Here is a 15,170-nt window from a genome sequence, read left to right on the forward strand (position 1 = left end):
TCACGAGGCTTTATGGTTCGATTTTCTGATGCATTTTACTAATTATCACTTGAGAGGAACTTGGTCATATATATCTGTTACTGGCTCTCGGACTATTAAGTGTTGTAGTCGCCGAATCCGCCGAGAAATCCTGCATAACGATAAGTTCCTTAGAACCAGGCTACTGATTGACACACCTCCCGCGCTCTTCCGAATAGCTGCGTTCACGCAATAAGCAATACAAATGTTTATTTTGAGACACCTTGTATAACCGTGATCGGAGAATATTACTCTGGCAATTACGTCTAAAAATTATCGAAAAAAGGCAAGAGAAAATCAGCCGAGGTGTGCGATTGCTTCATGATATAATGATCCATTCCACATTCCATATTGAGCATACAACATATAATCCTGATCTGGACCTGTTTGACTGTTTTCTGTTCGCAAAGCAGACACGTTTCGAGAATTGTGTGGAAATAAAGGGAGAATATATTGGAAAATAATCAAAATTTTTTTATTTATAACCTTTCTTTTTATGTTTTGGTAAAAATTATATATTTCAATTAATTAAAATTCATAATTTTCATGTAGATAAACTTTTTTATCCAATATATTATAATGAAAATTCACAAGGACATATTGTATGATGTCACCTTTTTGTTTTTGCGTTTTTGATTCTACATTTTTAAAATATTTTGATAGCATCACGGTGAAATATTCTAATTTTATATTTACTGAAATCATTTGATAACTTGCGGGATAATCCCTGTGCATACGTTAAAAAGAGATGTTTCATATTTCCATGTTTTCTTAGTGCAGTTTTTACTTTTTCAATAGCTTTAAATTTATAGCTGGAGAGACGTTTAAGTTTATTTGTAACTTTGTATTCAATGCGTATCCGAAAAGACTTACAACTTACTGTTTGTAAACGATAAAAAATTATTGATTGTAATTTTTATTTTTTTGGAGTTTATCCCTGCTTAATAAAAGACTAATTTCTAACATAATTTCGATCATCTTTTATCGTTTTATTTGTGTATCAATCGTAGCAGTGACTGTTATACCTAACATTTTGATTTTTGTGTACAACTCTCATTTTTATTTTTCATTATTAATTTCCACTGCAATAATTATTTATTCACAATTTATTAATAATTGAAAAGACAGTTTTTCCTTTCATGTAAATGTTGTGAGCTACCACAAACAACGGCCATTATCGTACCTGTACATGTTGTACTTAACATTTTTTGCAAAAAGTTTTAAATTAAAACAGAAACGTGTACGTTTTCGATAAATATTCGTATAATACAGAGTGAGTTTTATGTATGGAACGCCTCAATTATCTCGGAAACGGCTTGTACGATTTTTATAAATTATGGTGGCATTTACATTCTTGTCAAATCTTTCCTTTTTCCGGTAAAATAATGAGCTTGTGTCATGCTAGAAGTAAATCAACATTTGTGGAGTAGATTAATTACGAATTTTAGAAAACATACAGTAAAGGCGATTACAATCAATGCTCAAAATGTTGTCCATTTACCTCAATACAACAAGCCATACGATTTTTCTCATCTCTACGGTAACACTTTCTTTTAATTCGTGAATATTGGCAGATTTTGTTTTATAAATGATGTTTTTCAAGTGATCCCTTAAAAAATAATCTGAAGGATTCATGTCGAGCCCATAAATTCAGTTTTTCGGGATATTGGGAATGGGATTGACGCATCCAACGAGGATTGTTACGTGACCAGTATCGCAAAACATGACATTACTTAAAAAATTTGGATCTTTTTGATTCTAACATTTATAAGGTCTTCAAGTCTATCAAAATCGTCATCTGATAACTCTTGAATTAACGTTACTTTGTATGGATGGATAGTGTGGATCGTCTCCTAACTGGAGACAAACATCTAAAGATTTGTTTTCAGTTGATGCAGTTTTCCAGCGCCCTGATTTGGATAAATCTTTTACTGAACCAAAACAGTTTCCTTATACTATGAGATTTCGGTTTGGATATAAATTATTAAAGATATTACACGTTTCTTGTTGACTTCTACGGCTACAAATATCAATTCGTTATGGCATTTAAGTATAGGGAACATTAGATGAAAAATAATAAGTATTTCTTAAGAATATCGAAAAGCGAAAAATACACAGGGTTATCCATTTGAAATGACAAAGTTCATTACTTTTCCGGAAAAAGGTAAGATCTGACAACAATGTAAATAACGGCCGTATCACAAAACATAAAATAAAGCACACATCCAGAAGAATATTTCTTCTTCTTCTTCTTCTTCTTCCTGTTGTGTATAGGCATCATTGCCTGTTTTTCTTCACGTCATTGCCTCTGCTCAGTCATCTGGGAGGTTGTCACTCCATCTTTTCCTAGGTCTTCCAATGCTTCTTTGTCCTGCTGGTGATTTGTCCCTTGATATTTTCACAATTCGTTCTTCCGTGATGCGGTCAATGTGCTCATTCCATTTTATCTTTCTATCCAGTACCCAGTCATTGATATTATCTATCCCGCATGTTCGTCGTATGTTTTCACTCCTTTCTCTATCCAGTAGTGTTCTTCCCGCTATTCTTCGAACTATTTTCATTTCTGTAGTCTCCAATATCCGTTTCGTTTTAGAGGTCTCAGGTCGGGTCTCTGCTGCATAGGATAATATAGGTCTGATTGCGGTCTTGTAAATCCGGGCTTTTGCTTCAGTTCGAATGTATTTATTTCGCCAGATTGTGTCATTTAGGTATGCTGCTGCTCTTGAGGCTCTTGTAGCTTGGTTTCTTACTTCCGTCTCCACGTCCCCGTGTCCAGATATTTCGATTCCCAGATATTTAAATTTCATTTCCTGTTGTATTATTTTGTTATCCACCACAAGCTTACATCTGATCGGTGTCTTGGAAATAACCATTGATTTTGTCTTTGCCGCTGATATTATCATATTGAATTTTTTTGTTGTTTTGTTAAATTGGTACAGTAGCCTTTGCAGATCGTCCTCGTTCTCCGCCAACAGTACCGCATCGTCTGCATAGCACAGGATTTTGACTTCTTTATTTCCCATTTTGTATCCTTTTAGTTTGCGTACTTGTTTTATGATTTCATCCATCACTATGTTAAATAGGAGTGGACTGAGAGAGTCCCCTTGCCTAATGCTCCTATTTGCAGGTATCTGTTCAGTTAGGTCATCATTTATTTTTGCTTGGATTGTATTTTTTGAGTATATATTTTCGATTATTTTAATGATATTATATTATATAACTCCGCCTGCATGATCGCTGGGTGGATTGAGTAGCTTAGCGATTGTGTTGCCGGTCCCAAGCCCGAGAAAAGGAGGAGGGTTAGTGGAACGGGTTAGCAGCCCATCCACCGTAAAACCGAATATAGACCCACAAATTTGCTTCGGAATAGGACAAAAAATATTTCATAGACATAATTTATATGGCAAAACAACGTTTTCCGGATCATCTAGTGTATGTTATGTGTTAAAATTGATTTTCTTTTGTTTTTCACTCACACAGTTTTGTATGTTACTTTGTAACTTGTAATGTAATTAAGATGCCATCTTTACACGCATGCATATTTTAGTAGTTTATCATATAAACCAAAAACAATTATTAAGTAATATTATCTCCACTCTCCCCCGCTGAAAATGAAAAAACCTCGAGTATTAACAATATTTGTTTGTAATTATTTCCCAACATGTTTTTCTTATCTTGACGTGAATTAAGGGTTTTGCTAGCATACGTCTTAAATATTCAACATTATTTTCAGTATATTCACGTGGTATGATCTAAAAAATGAAAATAAGTGTTGTTGCAAATTGTTTATTATTGTGTTTAGTTGTACTGAAGTGTAAAGGAGCAAAAATTTTGGGTATAATTCCAACTGCGTCTTACAGCCATCAAATAACATTCCAGCCGTTATGGACGGAGTTATCTTTACGAGGACACAACGTAACTGTCATTACGACAGATCCTCTCAATAACGCATCTTTGAATAATTGCAGAGAAATCGATATCAGCGAAATATACGATCTATTTAGGAATATACAGTTTTACGAAACTATCTCAGTCAATCCTGTATATTTTTGGAAAATAGTTTTGTTGTTGAAGAACATTTGTTTAGAATTAACTACAACTTTAATCGAAAATGAGGAATTGAATGCTATAAAGAATGAACATTTTGATTTGGTTATAGCCGAAGCGCATTTTCCTTCTATAGTAGGTTTTATAGGACACTATAAATGCCCGTGGATAGGTGTGTCTTCCATGGAATCCAGTTTACAGTACAACGTAGCTATCGGAAATCCCACGCATCCTATTTTGCATCCAGATTACAATCTTCCGTTGGAGAATTTGGAAAATTTAAATTTTTTCGAAAGACTTTTGAGTTTTTTATATCGCACTTTGTATATATTCGTGATAAATACTTATATTTTTCCTAAATTATCAACTATTTATGATGAATCTGGATGGAAATCGCCGCCTTTAATTCAAGTACAAAACAACATCAGCATGTTGTTTGTCACTACACACCCCATTTTTCATAATATCAGACCATCACTTCCAAATACCATATCAATTGGAAATGGAATGCATTTCAAGAAACCTCACCCTCTACCTGAGGTAAGTGAATACAGTAATTCAAAAAATCAATTTTTTTATTTATAATCACATGAAACTTTTCGTATCTTTTCTTGATTTGCTGGGTATAGAATGATAAAGTCAAAGACCGAAGTTGGGACTGGATGTTATGTAACATCCTTAGAAAAACACATCTTTTCGTATAAAATCTTCTCTTTCTACATTGTTTATACTGCAATTATTATTAGAAGCGTTGAAACAGATATACAGTCCAAGATGTACATGATTTAAATGTTGAGAAAACAAAATAATTCAATCACTCAATATGGGCTCTTGCTCACGTTAGAAGCCATTCAGGTTGTTAGCGAGATTCTAAAACGTTCGGGGTTCCCCGCAGAGCCTGCCGCCTGTCATTTGACGACGCTGAATACCCAGTTGATCACGTCAAGCCAAATTATACCTAATAATTGAATTCGGATCCAAATTATCGAGAGCGAAAGCTAATTAAACTTCTGTCGAGTCCCATTTTCGAATCGCCCCCTCTAATAATCAAATTTTTCCTCTGTTGAGCGTGGGCTCCACGTTTAAGAGTCCTGAACCCATCACATGGCTATTGAGATAATAATCCAGAAGATATTACATATTGAAGTACATCAATTTATAAACGATTATTTGTAAAAACAGCTATGCATTATTTTTGTTTTTGAATTGTGAATGATTTTTCTTCACCTTTTTATTAAAAGGTGAAGGGTTCATATCGTTGAAACAACAATTAGTTTAATAAACGAAGTTACCAAAGTTGTATCAAGGTTATCATTTCACAAATGAACTGCTTTTCACGTGACTTCTGAAGTGGACAAGATTAGATAATAATGAAAAATAATTTTATATAAGATTAGTTTCAACACGAACATGATACTGAAAATACTATTTGTTTTAATATGTGATGTTTACTTCATAAATAGTGCAAAAATTCTAACAATCATTCCATCAGCTTCGAAATCTCACCATTTACCATTTCAACCGCTATGGAGAGAATTAGCATCGAGAGGTCATCAAGTAACATCAATAACAACAGATCCGCAGAGAATAACTTCGTTGGAAAATTTAAAAGAAATAGATATGAGCTATTGCTATGATATATACAAAAAACACAAATTAGTTGAAGCTATGGCGAAACCTAACAACAGCTATTTTGAAATAGCAGCTGCAATAAGAAAATCTTTTACCGAATGTGAAGATTATATATTCAATTCAGCAGAAATTCAACATATTATCAATAATAAGAACATCGATTTCGATCTACTCATGATCGAAGCTCAAATGCCGGCTATGTTCGCTTTCTCTTGGAGATTCAAATGTCCAATTATAGCTGTAGCTTCTTTGGATTCCGCCTTACAATTTCACGACAGCATGGGTAATTTAGTACACCCTATAGTTAATCCAGATTATAATTTAGATATTGGGGATCCAAACGAAATGGGTTTTAAAGAGAGATTAGTGAGTTTTGTTTATGTGTATATGTACAAATATCACATTTACAACAACGTCTTTCCTACATACCACGCCAGAATAAAAAAATACTTCGGAGATGATTTACCTCCTCTAAAAGATCTTCAGAATAACATCAGTATGATGTTTATTGGCACACATCCTTTGTTTCACAATGTACGTCCTATGAATCCTAATACAATTACAATTGGAGGCGGAACGCATATTAAACCTCCAAAGGAGTTATCAAAAGTAAGTACAATTTTCGAATCACTTTTTAATTAGAAGAGGACACCCGTTATTATTAATCTCTTATAAACGCCAAATTGTTGAGGCTACGGCTAAGACGACCAAGAAGACGATTACACAAAGAAAACTACGCATTATTAATAATAATTAACAAATCTCAACTTAGATTTTCTAGAAGTTTTGATAAAGGATCGGACTTGCATCGGATTTTGACCATCCTTCGACATCCGTTTCGTAGCCCTTCATTACTGTTATCAGACATTAATTTTTAATAGAAATGTGCTTATGCTTATGGCAACTAAGAACGGCCATCAGCCATATCTCAGGAACTGATTATATTTGTTTTCGGGAGAAAAATTACGACAAAAGAGACCTCGACTTGGTTATCAAGATTGTAAGATTGATATTCGTCGCATCTTGTATCCTCCAGGAACTTCTTTTAAGCTATTTAATCATAAATAAATTGATCAAGAATGGGCTTAGACTATCATCTTGTCGAATTCTTTGTTAGTATTAAGGTTTTTTCGTATGATACATGACGCTCCCAAAGTACTTTCACGAATCTTGTGGACGAATGAGTTTATGTTTTACAGGTAATGGTAAAATAAAACGCTATAATATGCACTTCTGGACCGAAAGTAAATCCCCGTTGGATGCAGAAGATCCATTATCAGGATCTGTCAATGTTTGGTTTGGTTTGGTTTTTTATAATATAGTTAATTGAGAAAGATATTTAGACTGGTTACCCAGCACTTTATTCCATGTACAAGTTCTGACTATTAAATAACGAGACTGGTTACGAAAAAGGAAAAGGATTTTATTATAAAAATTATTCTACATTCGAATACTCCCTTTCAATATACTCCCTTTCCCTCGCCATACACTTTCCATACATTTTTTCCATTTATCGAAGCAATGCTGGAAGTCTTCTTTGCTGAGTACCTTTAGAAGCCCTGCCGTTTTTAGCTTTACCGCTTCCATCGACTCAAGAGCTTTTGGTCAGGAGTCAGATTTTTTGGCACCAACTTTTGTCATGTGTAATTCCGCGTGTAAAATTTTTTTAATCGTTTCTTTATCGGCGTTTACAGCCTCGGCAATCATCCGGATGCTCATTCGGCGATCTGCACGCACAATTTGGTTGATTTTGGTCACTGTTTCCGGTGTTAAAACAGTAACAGGGCGAACTGGGCGCTGATCATCTTCAGTGCTTTCTCGGTCATAACTAAAGCGCTGACACCGCTCAAAAAAACGCGCATGAGATAGAGAATTGTCCCCATAGCCATCAGTCGTAGGTTTTTTCAATTTAACGAAAAATTTGATATTGATACGTTGCTCCTGTTTTTTTGCCACGAGAAAAAAACACGTTCGTTGCAAATCGCTACTGTACAAATACTATAATAGTGATGAAAACATCTAGGGCGCCCTGTAGTCTCGTTATTTAATATCCAGACCTCGTATGTTCGGAATTTTTAGATCAAACATACCTTGATAGGTGGATAGGACGATGAAGTTTATTTATTTAGCCACCTAGATCTCCAGATCTAATTATTTGTGGGACCGAATAAAAAATCTCGTTTGTATCAATAGAACAATAACAAGGGGGTAAGATTTAAAAAAAAATACAACAGGCAATACGAAGTGTTTCAAGGAGTTAAATAATTCAATTCATTCAACTTTGTAAAAAATATTTATTGAGCATAAAAATAAATAAATAAAATTGGTTTTAATAATCTGATTAGCGTACTCGACGAATATCAAACTATTCAGAACCCAATATTAGTGTACAAACTGCCTTAAATACTAAATTATATCGTTTATAATAATAACTAAAGGATATTTATAATCATATTAATATAAGATGAAAATAAACAATAGAAGATAATACTTTAATGGAGTTTGAGTGCATGGTCATAAAAAAGGAAACTTTGAATCACTTAATTTTAAAAAAATTGCGTTTTCCAGGGCTACTTATGTTATAATTCTTAGCTGCGAAAATAAGCGCCGTTACTATCAATAATTAATGTTTTATAAAGGTTATCAGTTACAAATAAATGTAAAAAAGTCTGCAGTTATTTATTATTTTTAAGTATTAACAATAAAAGTTCCGTATCAGTTGTGTAAACGAAATGATATTGTCAATATTATTTGTTTTAATGTGTGACTTCTATCTTATAAATAGTGCAAGAATTCTAACAATAATTCCAATAGCTTCGACATCTCACCATTTACCATTTCAACCGCTATGGAGAGAATTAGCTTCGAGAGGTCATCAAGTAACATCAATAACAACAGATCCGCAGAGAATAACTTCGTTGGAAAATTTGAAAGAAATAGATATGAGCTACTGCTACGATATATACGAAAAACATAAGCTATTAGAAACTATGATTGGAGGTAACAACAGTTTTATTGAAAAAGCAACTGTAATAAAAAAATCTCTAACGGAATGTGACGCGTACCACTTAGATTCCAAAGAAATTCAAAATCTTATCAATAATAAGAGTATTGAGTTCGATCTACTCATGATCGAAGCTCAAATGTCGACTATGTTCGCTTTTACTTGGAGATTCAAATGTCCAACTATAGCTATAGCTTCTATGGATCCTTCATTGCAATTTCACGATTATTTGGGGAATTTACTACATCCTATAGTTAATCCAGATTATAATTTAGAAATTGGAGATCCAAATGATATGAGTTTTAAAGAGAGATTAATAAGTTTTGTGTATGTGTATTTGTATAAATACTTTCTATATGAAAAGTTTTTTACAACATATCCAGATATATTGAAAAAATATTTCGGTCAAGATTTACCTCCTCTAAAAGATCTTCAGAATAACATCAGTATGATGTTTATTGGTACACATCCGTTGTTTCATAATGTACGTCCTATGAATCCTAATACTATTACAATTGGAGGCGGGATGCATATTAAACCTCCAAAGGATTTACCAAAAGTAAGTTTGCTTTTTATAAAAACCCCCCGTTACAACTGAAGCAGTCAAGAAACATAGTAGCTCTATTCTTTATTGAAACAGCAAAAATACGGTAAAAGTAAAAAATAACAAAGGATTCTGCCGCTTCTAAAGACTCTGTTGGAGTCTCGGTATGTCTTAATACTGTGTAAATATTATTGTTGAAGTTATTCTTCTTTGAGATCAATACACAATGTTTTGATTGTTCAAAAACTTTTTCGTTTGAACTGATATGTGATAACTCGCATTATCGTGTTGGAGAACGATTCGTCTTCTTCGAATGGTTTCCCTAATTTTTTCGAACACTTCTAACCAACAAATGACAACTTTTGTTGGATTTCACTCGAATTGGAAGACCCATACATTCGATCAAATTTTTTCAGCATTTCTTAGCTTTTTTTGAGCGATTATCAAGTTATGCGGTATTCAGCGCCAACAAATCTTTTCCACAACCAAATGAATGTTTCTTGTATGTGTAAACAACTCAAATAGCACTTTCACCATTAAAACACGTTCGGAGTACGTTCAGCATTAAAACACGTTCGGAGTACGTTCAGCATTAAAACACGTTCTGTGTACGTTGACAATTAAAACACGTTCTGTGTACGTTCACCAAATGTCAAACTTTATGATGGCAATGTCAGATTTGACTTATTGGTATCAGTGTTGCCATATCTCAAAGCTTAAGTAGCAGCCCTCGTACGATATGATTTCACGTGAACCATTCTATTTACACGTTTCTTATATTCAAAAATACACCGAAATTTTCTAAGCATTTAAATCAGGTAATGTGCACAGTTTGTTATGTATCTTATCCAATGTCAGCACTTGTTTTTATTTACAATAATTCCGTCTCTAAATTCAATTGAAATCTAAAGGTAGAGACAAAGAACGTGTTCATGAAATGTAGTTGATGTAGTTTCGAGAAAACGTATAGAGAAGCTCGAATTTCAACAATTGCGAATAAAACTCTCGATAGTTCTGAGGAGGTTGAGAGGAAGACGTATGAAAAGTTGCATACCCAGTAGGTTCGCTTCACAGATAGGATTGTAATCATAACAAACTTTTGTATGAACCTTTTTGTACTCTAAATGTCTCAAAAGTATATTTTTTCTAGTTATTAGCCACCTGGAAGCTTTTTGATATCGGTATCAACTCAAACTCCTCATTAATTTTTGACCTCCAAGTGCTTCTTCAAGCAGTGGTTCAAACATGTGGTTGTTGCAGGTTGATAAGGACTGTAGGGAGACCTCAGTTCTGATGTTGTACCCTTGAAAAGGATACCGTCCTCCTCCGCCAGCAAGCGATGACAAACTTCCAATTGCACCAATTTTTGCTCTAATTCAACAGTTCATCCATCACGCAATTATTTTGAGGTGTTCTTGAATGATAGACTCTACATTACCAATACTAATGCTGAGTTCAAATTGTCATTTTCTATGGTTTAGCGGCCATCTTTGAACGCTTCGGTCCATATAAATACAGCAGACCTACTCAGCGCTCATTAGCGAATTGATTTCATTAACGCCGGAGATATTTTTAATGCCGCTCTATACCAAAAAAAGAATGAGAAAACGTTGCGGTCGACATCTTACCTTCATCCATGGTCGTAGCACGCGAAGAGATGTAGATTCGCGACAAAGACTATGTCATACAGTTAGTAAGAGACCCAGCGATTTTCCAAATATACAGGCCGTCATCTATAGCGTCTCGATCATATTTCAACTGCCCTGTTGAGGTTAAAAGTGGCAAAATTCAGTGTTTTTTTTGGATATAAAATAAAAATTATTATTACGCCATGTACAATTCATCAAATGAAGTAACTACTATTTTAATTACAAATTTTTAGGATCTCAAACAATTTCTAGACGAAGGGAAAAACGGCGTTATTTATTTCAGTTTGGGAAGTAACGTCAACTCGAATTTATTAACCGAAGAATTCAAGAAAGCCGTTATCGAATCGTTCGCTGAAATTCCGCATAAAGTCTTACTCAAAATGGACAGAGAAATTCAAGGTTTTTCGGAAAACGTTCTAGTCAGGAAATGGTTACCGCAACAAGATATTTTAAGTAAGAAATTTGATTCATTTAAACGAACGACATATCGGACTAGTAAACAAAAACGTTTTTTGAATTGAATTTCGTTTCATTTATCGAAATTGATTGCAACCATTAATTAAACGATATTCTTTTACATTTTAATAGAATTTACAAAATTTTTTTCTATTGGCTTCTGTTACTTCCTCATATTCTTTTGCTTGAAGCTTTTGTGGGAGATCTGAAAACTTGTCAGTGGCCAGATTTTCATCTTTTTGGTGAAAGAGATTTTTTTCTTGAGTATAGTACCTTTTTTGTGTAATTTCATTCCTCAATCTATCCAGTAACTATCAACTGTTCTTATTGAGCTTCATTTGCTCTGGCTCCAGCTAATCCATCGTGATTTTTTAAACCCATAAACATTTTTAAGTAACCTAACAATATAAAAGAACAACTACTTCAACTTATTTTGCTCTAGATAAGTCCTTAAAGGCGTTTAGCTTATTTCTTCAATACACAACCATTTTCATCTTATGTACATCCATAGTTTTTTAGAAACATTCGCCTAGCATCAACTGGTGTTATATAAATCATTTTTTGTCTTCATCGAGGTTCTTATCCCAAGTTATATCGTTAAGCAACGATATCGCCTTGCTCTGTTGAAAATTTCAGTCTTCAATTGCTTCATCTATTCCTTTGTCTAATATTCAGCACCACGTCTTAATAGTTTCATCCAGACTAGCTTCCAGACATCATTTTGTACATTGTCCAACGAGTTTTCAGGTTGATTATCAACAATCCATCAGGAATATTTTGAACAATAAGGTTTTCTTGTTTATATGTTTTAGTTACAAGGAGGCTATCGATTTTATCTAACTTAAATTGTAATTATAAATAAATTTTTGATGTACGATCTTTTCGAAGTTGTCTTGGATTTGCAGTAAGTCAGAACGGAAAAGAATTTTTTTTGTAGGACATCCTAATGTGAAGCTGTTTATAACGCAAGGTGGTCTTCAATCTCTTCAAGAATCCGTGATAAATGGTATACCTTTAATAGGCATCCCTTTTTTTGGTGACCAAATAACAAATGTAAATAGAATGGTTAAAAAAGGGTATGGGATAAAATTAGACAGACGTACGATTACCAAAGAATTACTGACAGAAGCTATAAAAGAAGTAATGAGTAACGCAAGGTATTTATATATTTATATACAATCAGAAATAAGAATTGAATCGAAGTCTTTGCCATCTAAATTATGAGAGTTTGCCACAATCCCACTACGAAAACTCTTATAATCAGAAATATAACCTCAATCAAATTTCAGTTACCAAGAAACTGCGAAAGCTATGGGTGAAATATTTAGAGACGAAGAAATTCCTAGTCTCCAAAGGGCCGTCTACTGGACGGAATACGTCATTAGGCACAAAGGAGCGAAACATCTAAAGAGTCCTATAGTTGATATGCCAGCTTGGAAATTCTATATGTTGGACGTACTAGGATTTTTAGCTATTATTCTAATCCTTATTCTTTTTGTAATATATTTATTACTTAGAACTCTTTTTAGGTAAGTTTTCTAGAATATTTATTAATAATATATTGTTTTTCTGTCGGTATAAAGGTTTTCTGTGGTTTTCCTGGTGAATTCGTTGTCGTCTAACCACTCTGTAACTACCTCCAAAAGCTCTTTTCTTCGACGTGCTATTTTGTTTTATTGTATATTATTCTCATTTCAAAATTCAAATTTAATTTCACGAACGATACACCAAAAGAAAAGAAAGCCATATCTTCCATAAAAAATGCCCCTATCTCCCCCAATAAAATTACCACAACATGCTTCTATCTTTGTCAGCCTTAATTCATTGATGTTGGACATAAGCTTCATCTACGGTTTTTTCTTTTATCTATTCCTATCTATTTTCTAGGGGCTATATAATCGATTTCGTAAGATTGGTTAAATTTTGAATTTTTTTACCTTCTGCATGTTTACAAATATGTTTTAAACTTTAAACCTCGATAAGATATTTAATCTATATAGTAGAAAATATGGCAACAGCGCGGATTCTTATAGACTACTGGCCACATGACATAATCCAATTATTTCTAAAAATAATAAAAGTGAAGGTTACAAGCTAAGTTTCTGTATGTAAAAAAGTTGCAAATGATACAATTTATTTACTTAAACATCGTCGAAAATGACTCACAGTCAAATGTCTTTTTATTTTATACAAAACAATGAATCAACTAACCAGCAAATATCAATACATGGAAAAGATTAGAGGTTATGTTTTGTTGTTGGCTTTGTTTACTTTTTTTGAGTTTGGTGGTTTTTATTGTGCTTCTTGCTATGAAAATTATACTTTTAAGCCCGTTTTTACGATTAGTGATTTTTCTAAAACATTTCGATTTTTTGAATGAATTTACTTAGATGTCTTCTAAAATGAGCATATTCTACTGTTGCATTAAGTTCAATTTATAAACTTGTACGCTCGAGCCCTCGTTTTCTTTCAACATAAATTAAACAGAAACGTGATTTATAAACACAAACACGTAAAAACGTAAGAGTTTATAAATCCAGCTTTATACTATATAACTTAATATAGACTTATTTAAATAGTTGTCACTTGAAAACAAATATGGCTGATGGACGTCACAAATACACATTTTATTTCAGTTTAATCTGCCCATCTCGTTTAAATCGAAAAGTTTTTTACACACATTTTACGTGTGGAAATAGATCTCAAAAGAATGCTGTCAGTTTTTTTCGAAAATTCCGACTATTACGTCGTTCAAACATAAAGAGCATTTTAACAAGCGTATGCTCCAATCACTTTTTTCTAGTATTCTCTTAAATATATGTTAGGTATACAGCAATTCAGATGTACCAATAAACTGGTATACATTAAACCGTGATTGGGTCACAAATTTAATCATAAAATTTGTAACCATTCATCTATACTAAACAAATAAGATACTAAAGTGGGAAAAACGTTGAAAGGTACAAAACATGATAAATTAATACCTCCCGTTCTTAACGAAGCTTTAAGAAATAACTAGATGAAAATTTAATATTATGCAACCATACATAGTAACTCATTCTCACAGGCAGATAACAGATAGGTACTGCTAACATTAATAAATAACCTTTATATATAAAATAATCTGAATTACCAGGATATGGGATAAAGATTTGGATTATCAACACAAAAAGTCATAACACGTTTTGCCTAAACAATAAAAATGTCTTTTAAAAATAAATTACGCTAAAACCCTGTGGTCACAATAGCGTTCAACACATTGTTTATCGTCCAGCGGCCATATTAGTGTTGTGCAGGCCAGGACTCGGATTACCAAATTCATTAAGTAAATGAGTTATTTAAGTGTGATATTTTCTATTTTCAGGAGGTTAACACTGATCATTAAAAAATTCTTTTTAAACGTTGAAAAAGAGAGAGATACAACTGTCAAAAAAGACAAATAGAGAAAAATAGTGTAGAAGTCAAGCTAAGACATTTATTAGACGAATATTGAATATTGAAAAATTTTTTACGAAATTAGATAGGCTACTGTGTATAATTTATGTAATAGTTTTATAGATATATCAAAAATTCTTGAGATAATAAAAGTATTAAAAAGTGAAATATCATATTTTTATCCTTTTTACATGGAGAAGTATCTGTTCAATTCGCAGGTTTGTATTAGATTTTATTTTCTTCTAACATTCGGTTGCCACTAGGTACTAAACTTTAGTTTTGAGAATATTTTATTTGCTTTATTTCACTTGCGCGGCAAATAATAATTAAAAATATTTTATCACTGAAATCATACAGAGGAATTAACATTGATAACAACCATCAG

The 15,170-nt window shown here is 33.0% G+C and overlaps 2 protein-coding genes across 3 annotated transcripts; both read left to right on the plus strand.

Annotated features, from left to right (window-relative positions):
• The first annotated feature begins 3,723 nt into the window (after positions 1-3,723).
• LOC130442205 (UDP-glycosyltransferase UGT4-like) lies at positions 3,724-5,365 on the plus strand. The gene has a single exon (XM_056776333.1). It carries the CDS (start codon positions 3,778-3,780, stop codon positions 4,648-4,650), a length of 873 nt encoding a protein of 290 aa, XP_056632311.1. The 5' UTR covers positions 3,724-3,777; the 3' UTR covers positions 4,651-5,365.
• An 18-nt stretch (positions 5,366-5,383) lies between these two features.
• LOC130442204 (UDP-glucosyltransferase 2-like) lies at positions 5,384-14,953 on the plus strand. 2 transcript variants are annotated; one of them, XM_056776331.1, is made up of 5 exons: positions 5,384-6,306; positions 11,128-11,347; positions 12,288-12,507; positions 12,640-12,879; positions 14,715-14,953. In XM_056776331.1, the coding sequence occupies exons 1-5, from the start codon at positions 5,476-5,478 to the stop codon at positions 14,791-14,793; spliced, it is 1,590 nt and encodes a 529-aa protein (XP_056632309.1). In that variant the 5' UTR covers positions 5,384-5,475; the 3' UTR covers positions 14,794-14,953. The 2 variants fall into 2 exon arrangements, with proteins under 2 accessions (XP_056632309.1, XP_056632310.1); XM_056776332.1 differs by lacking the exon at positions 5,384-6,306 and adding an exon at positions 8,135-9,260.
• Positions 14,954-15,170: the final 217 nt, after the last annotated feature.

Source organism: Diorhabda sublineata, chromosome 3 (assembly GCF_026230105.1).
Source record: "Diorhabda sublineata isolate icDioSubl1.1 chromosome 3, icDioSubl1.1, whole genome shotgun sequence".
NCBI lineage: Eukaryota > Metazoa > Arthropoda > Insecta > Coleoptera > Chrysomelidae > Diorhabda > Diorhabda sublineata.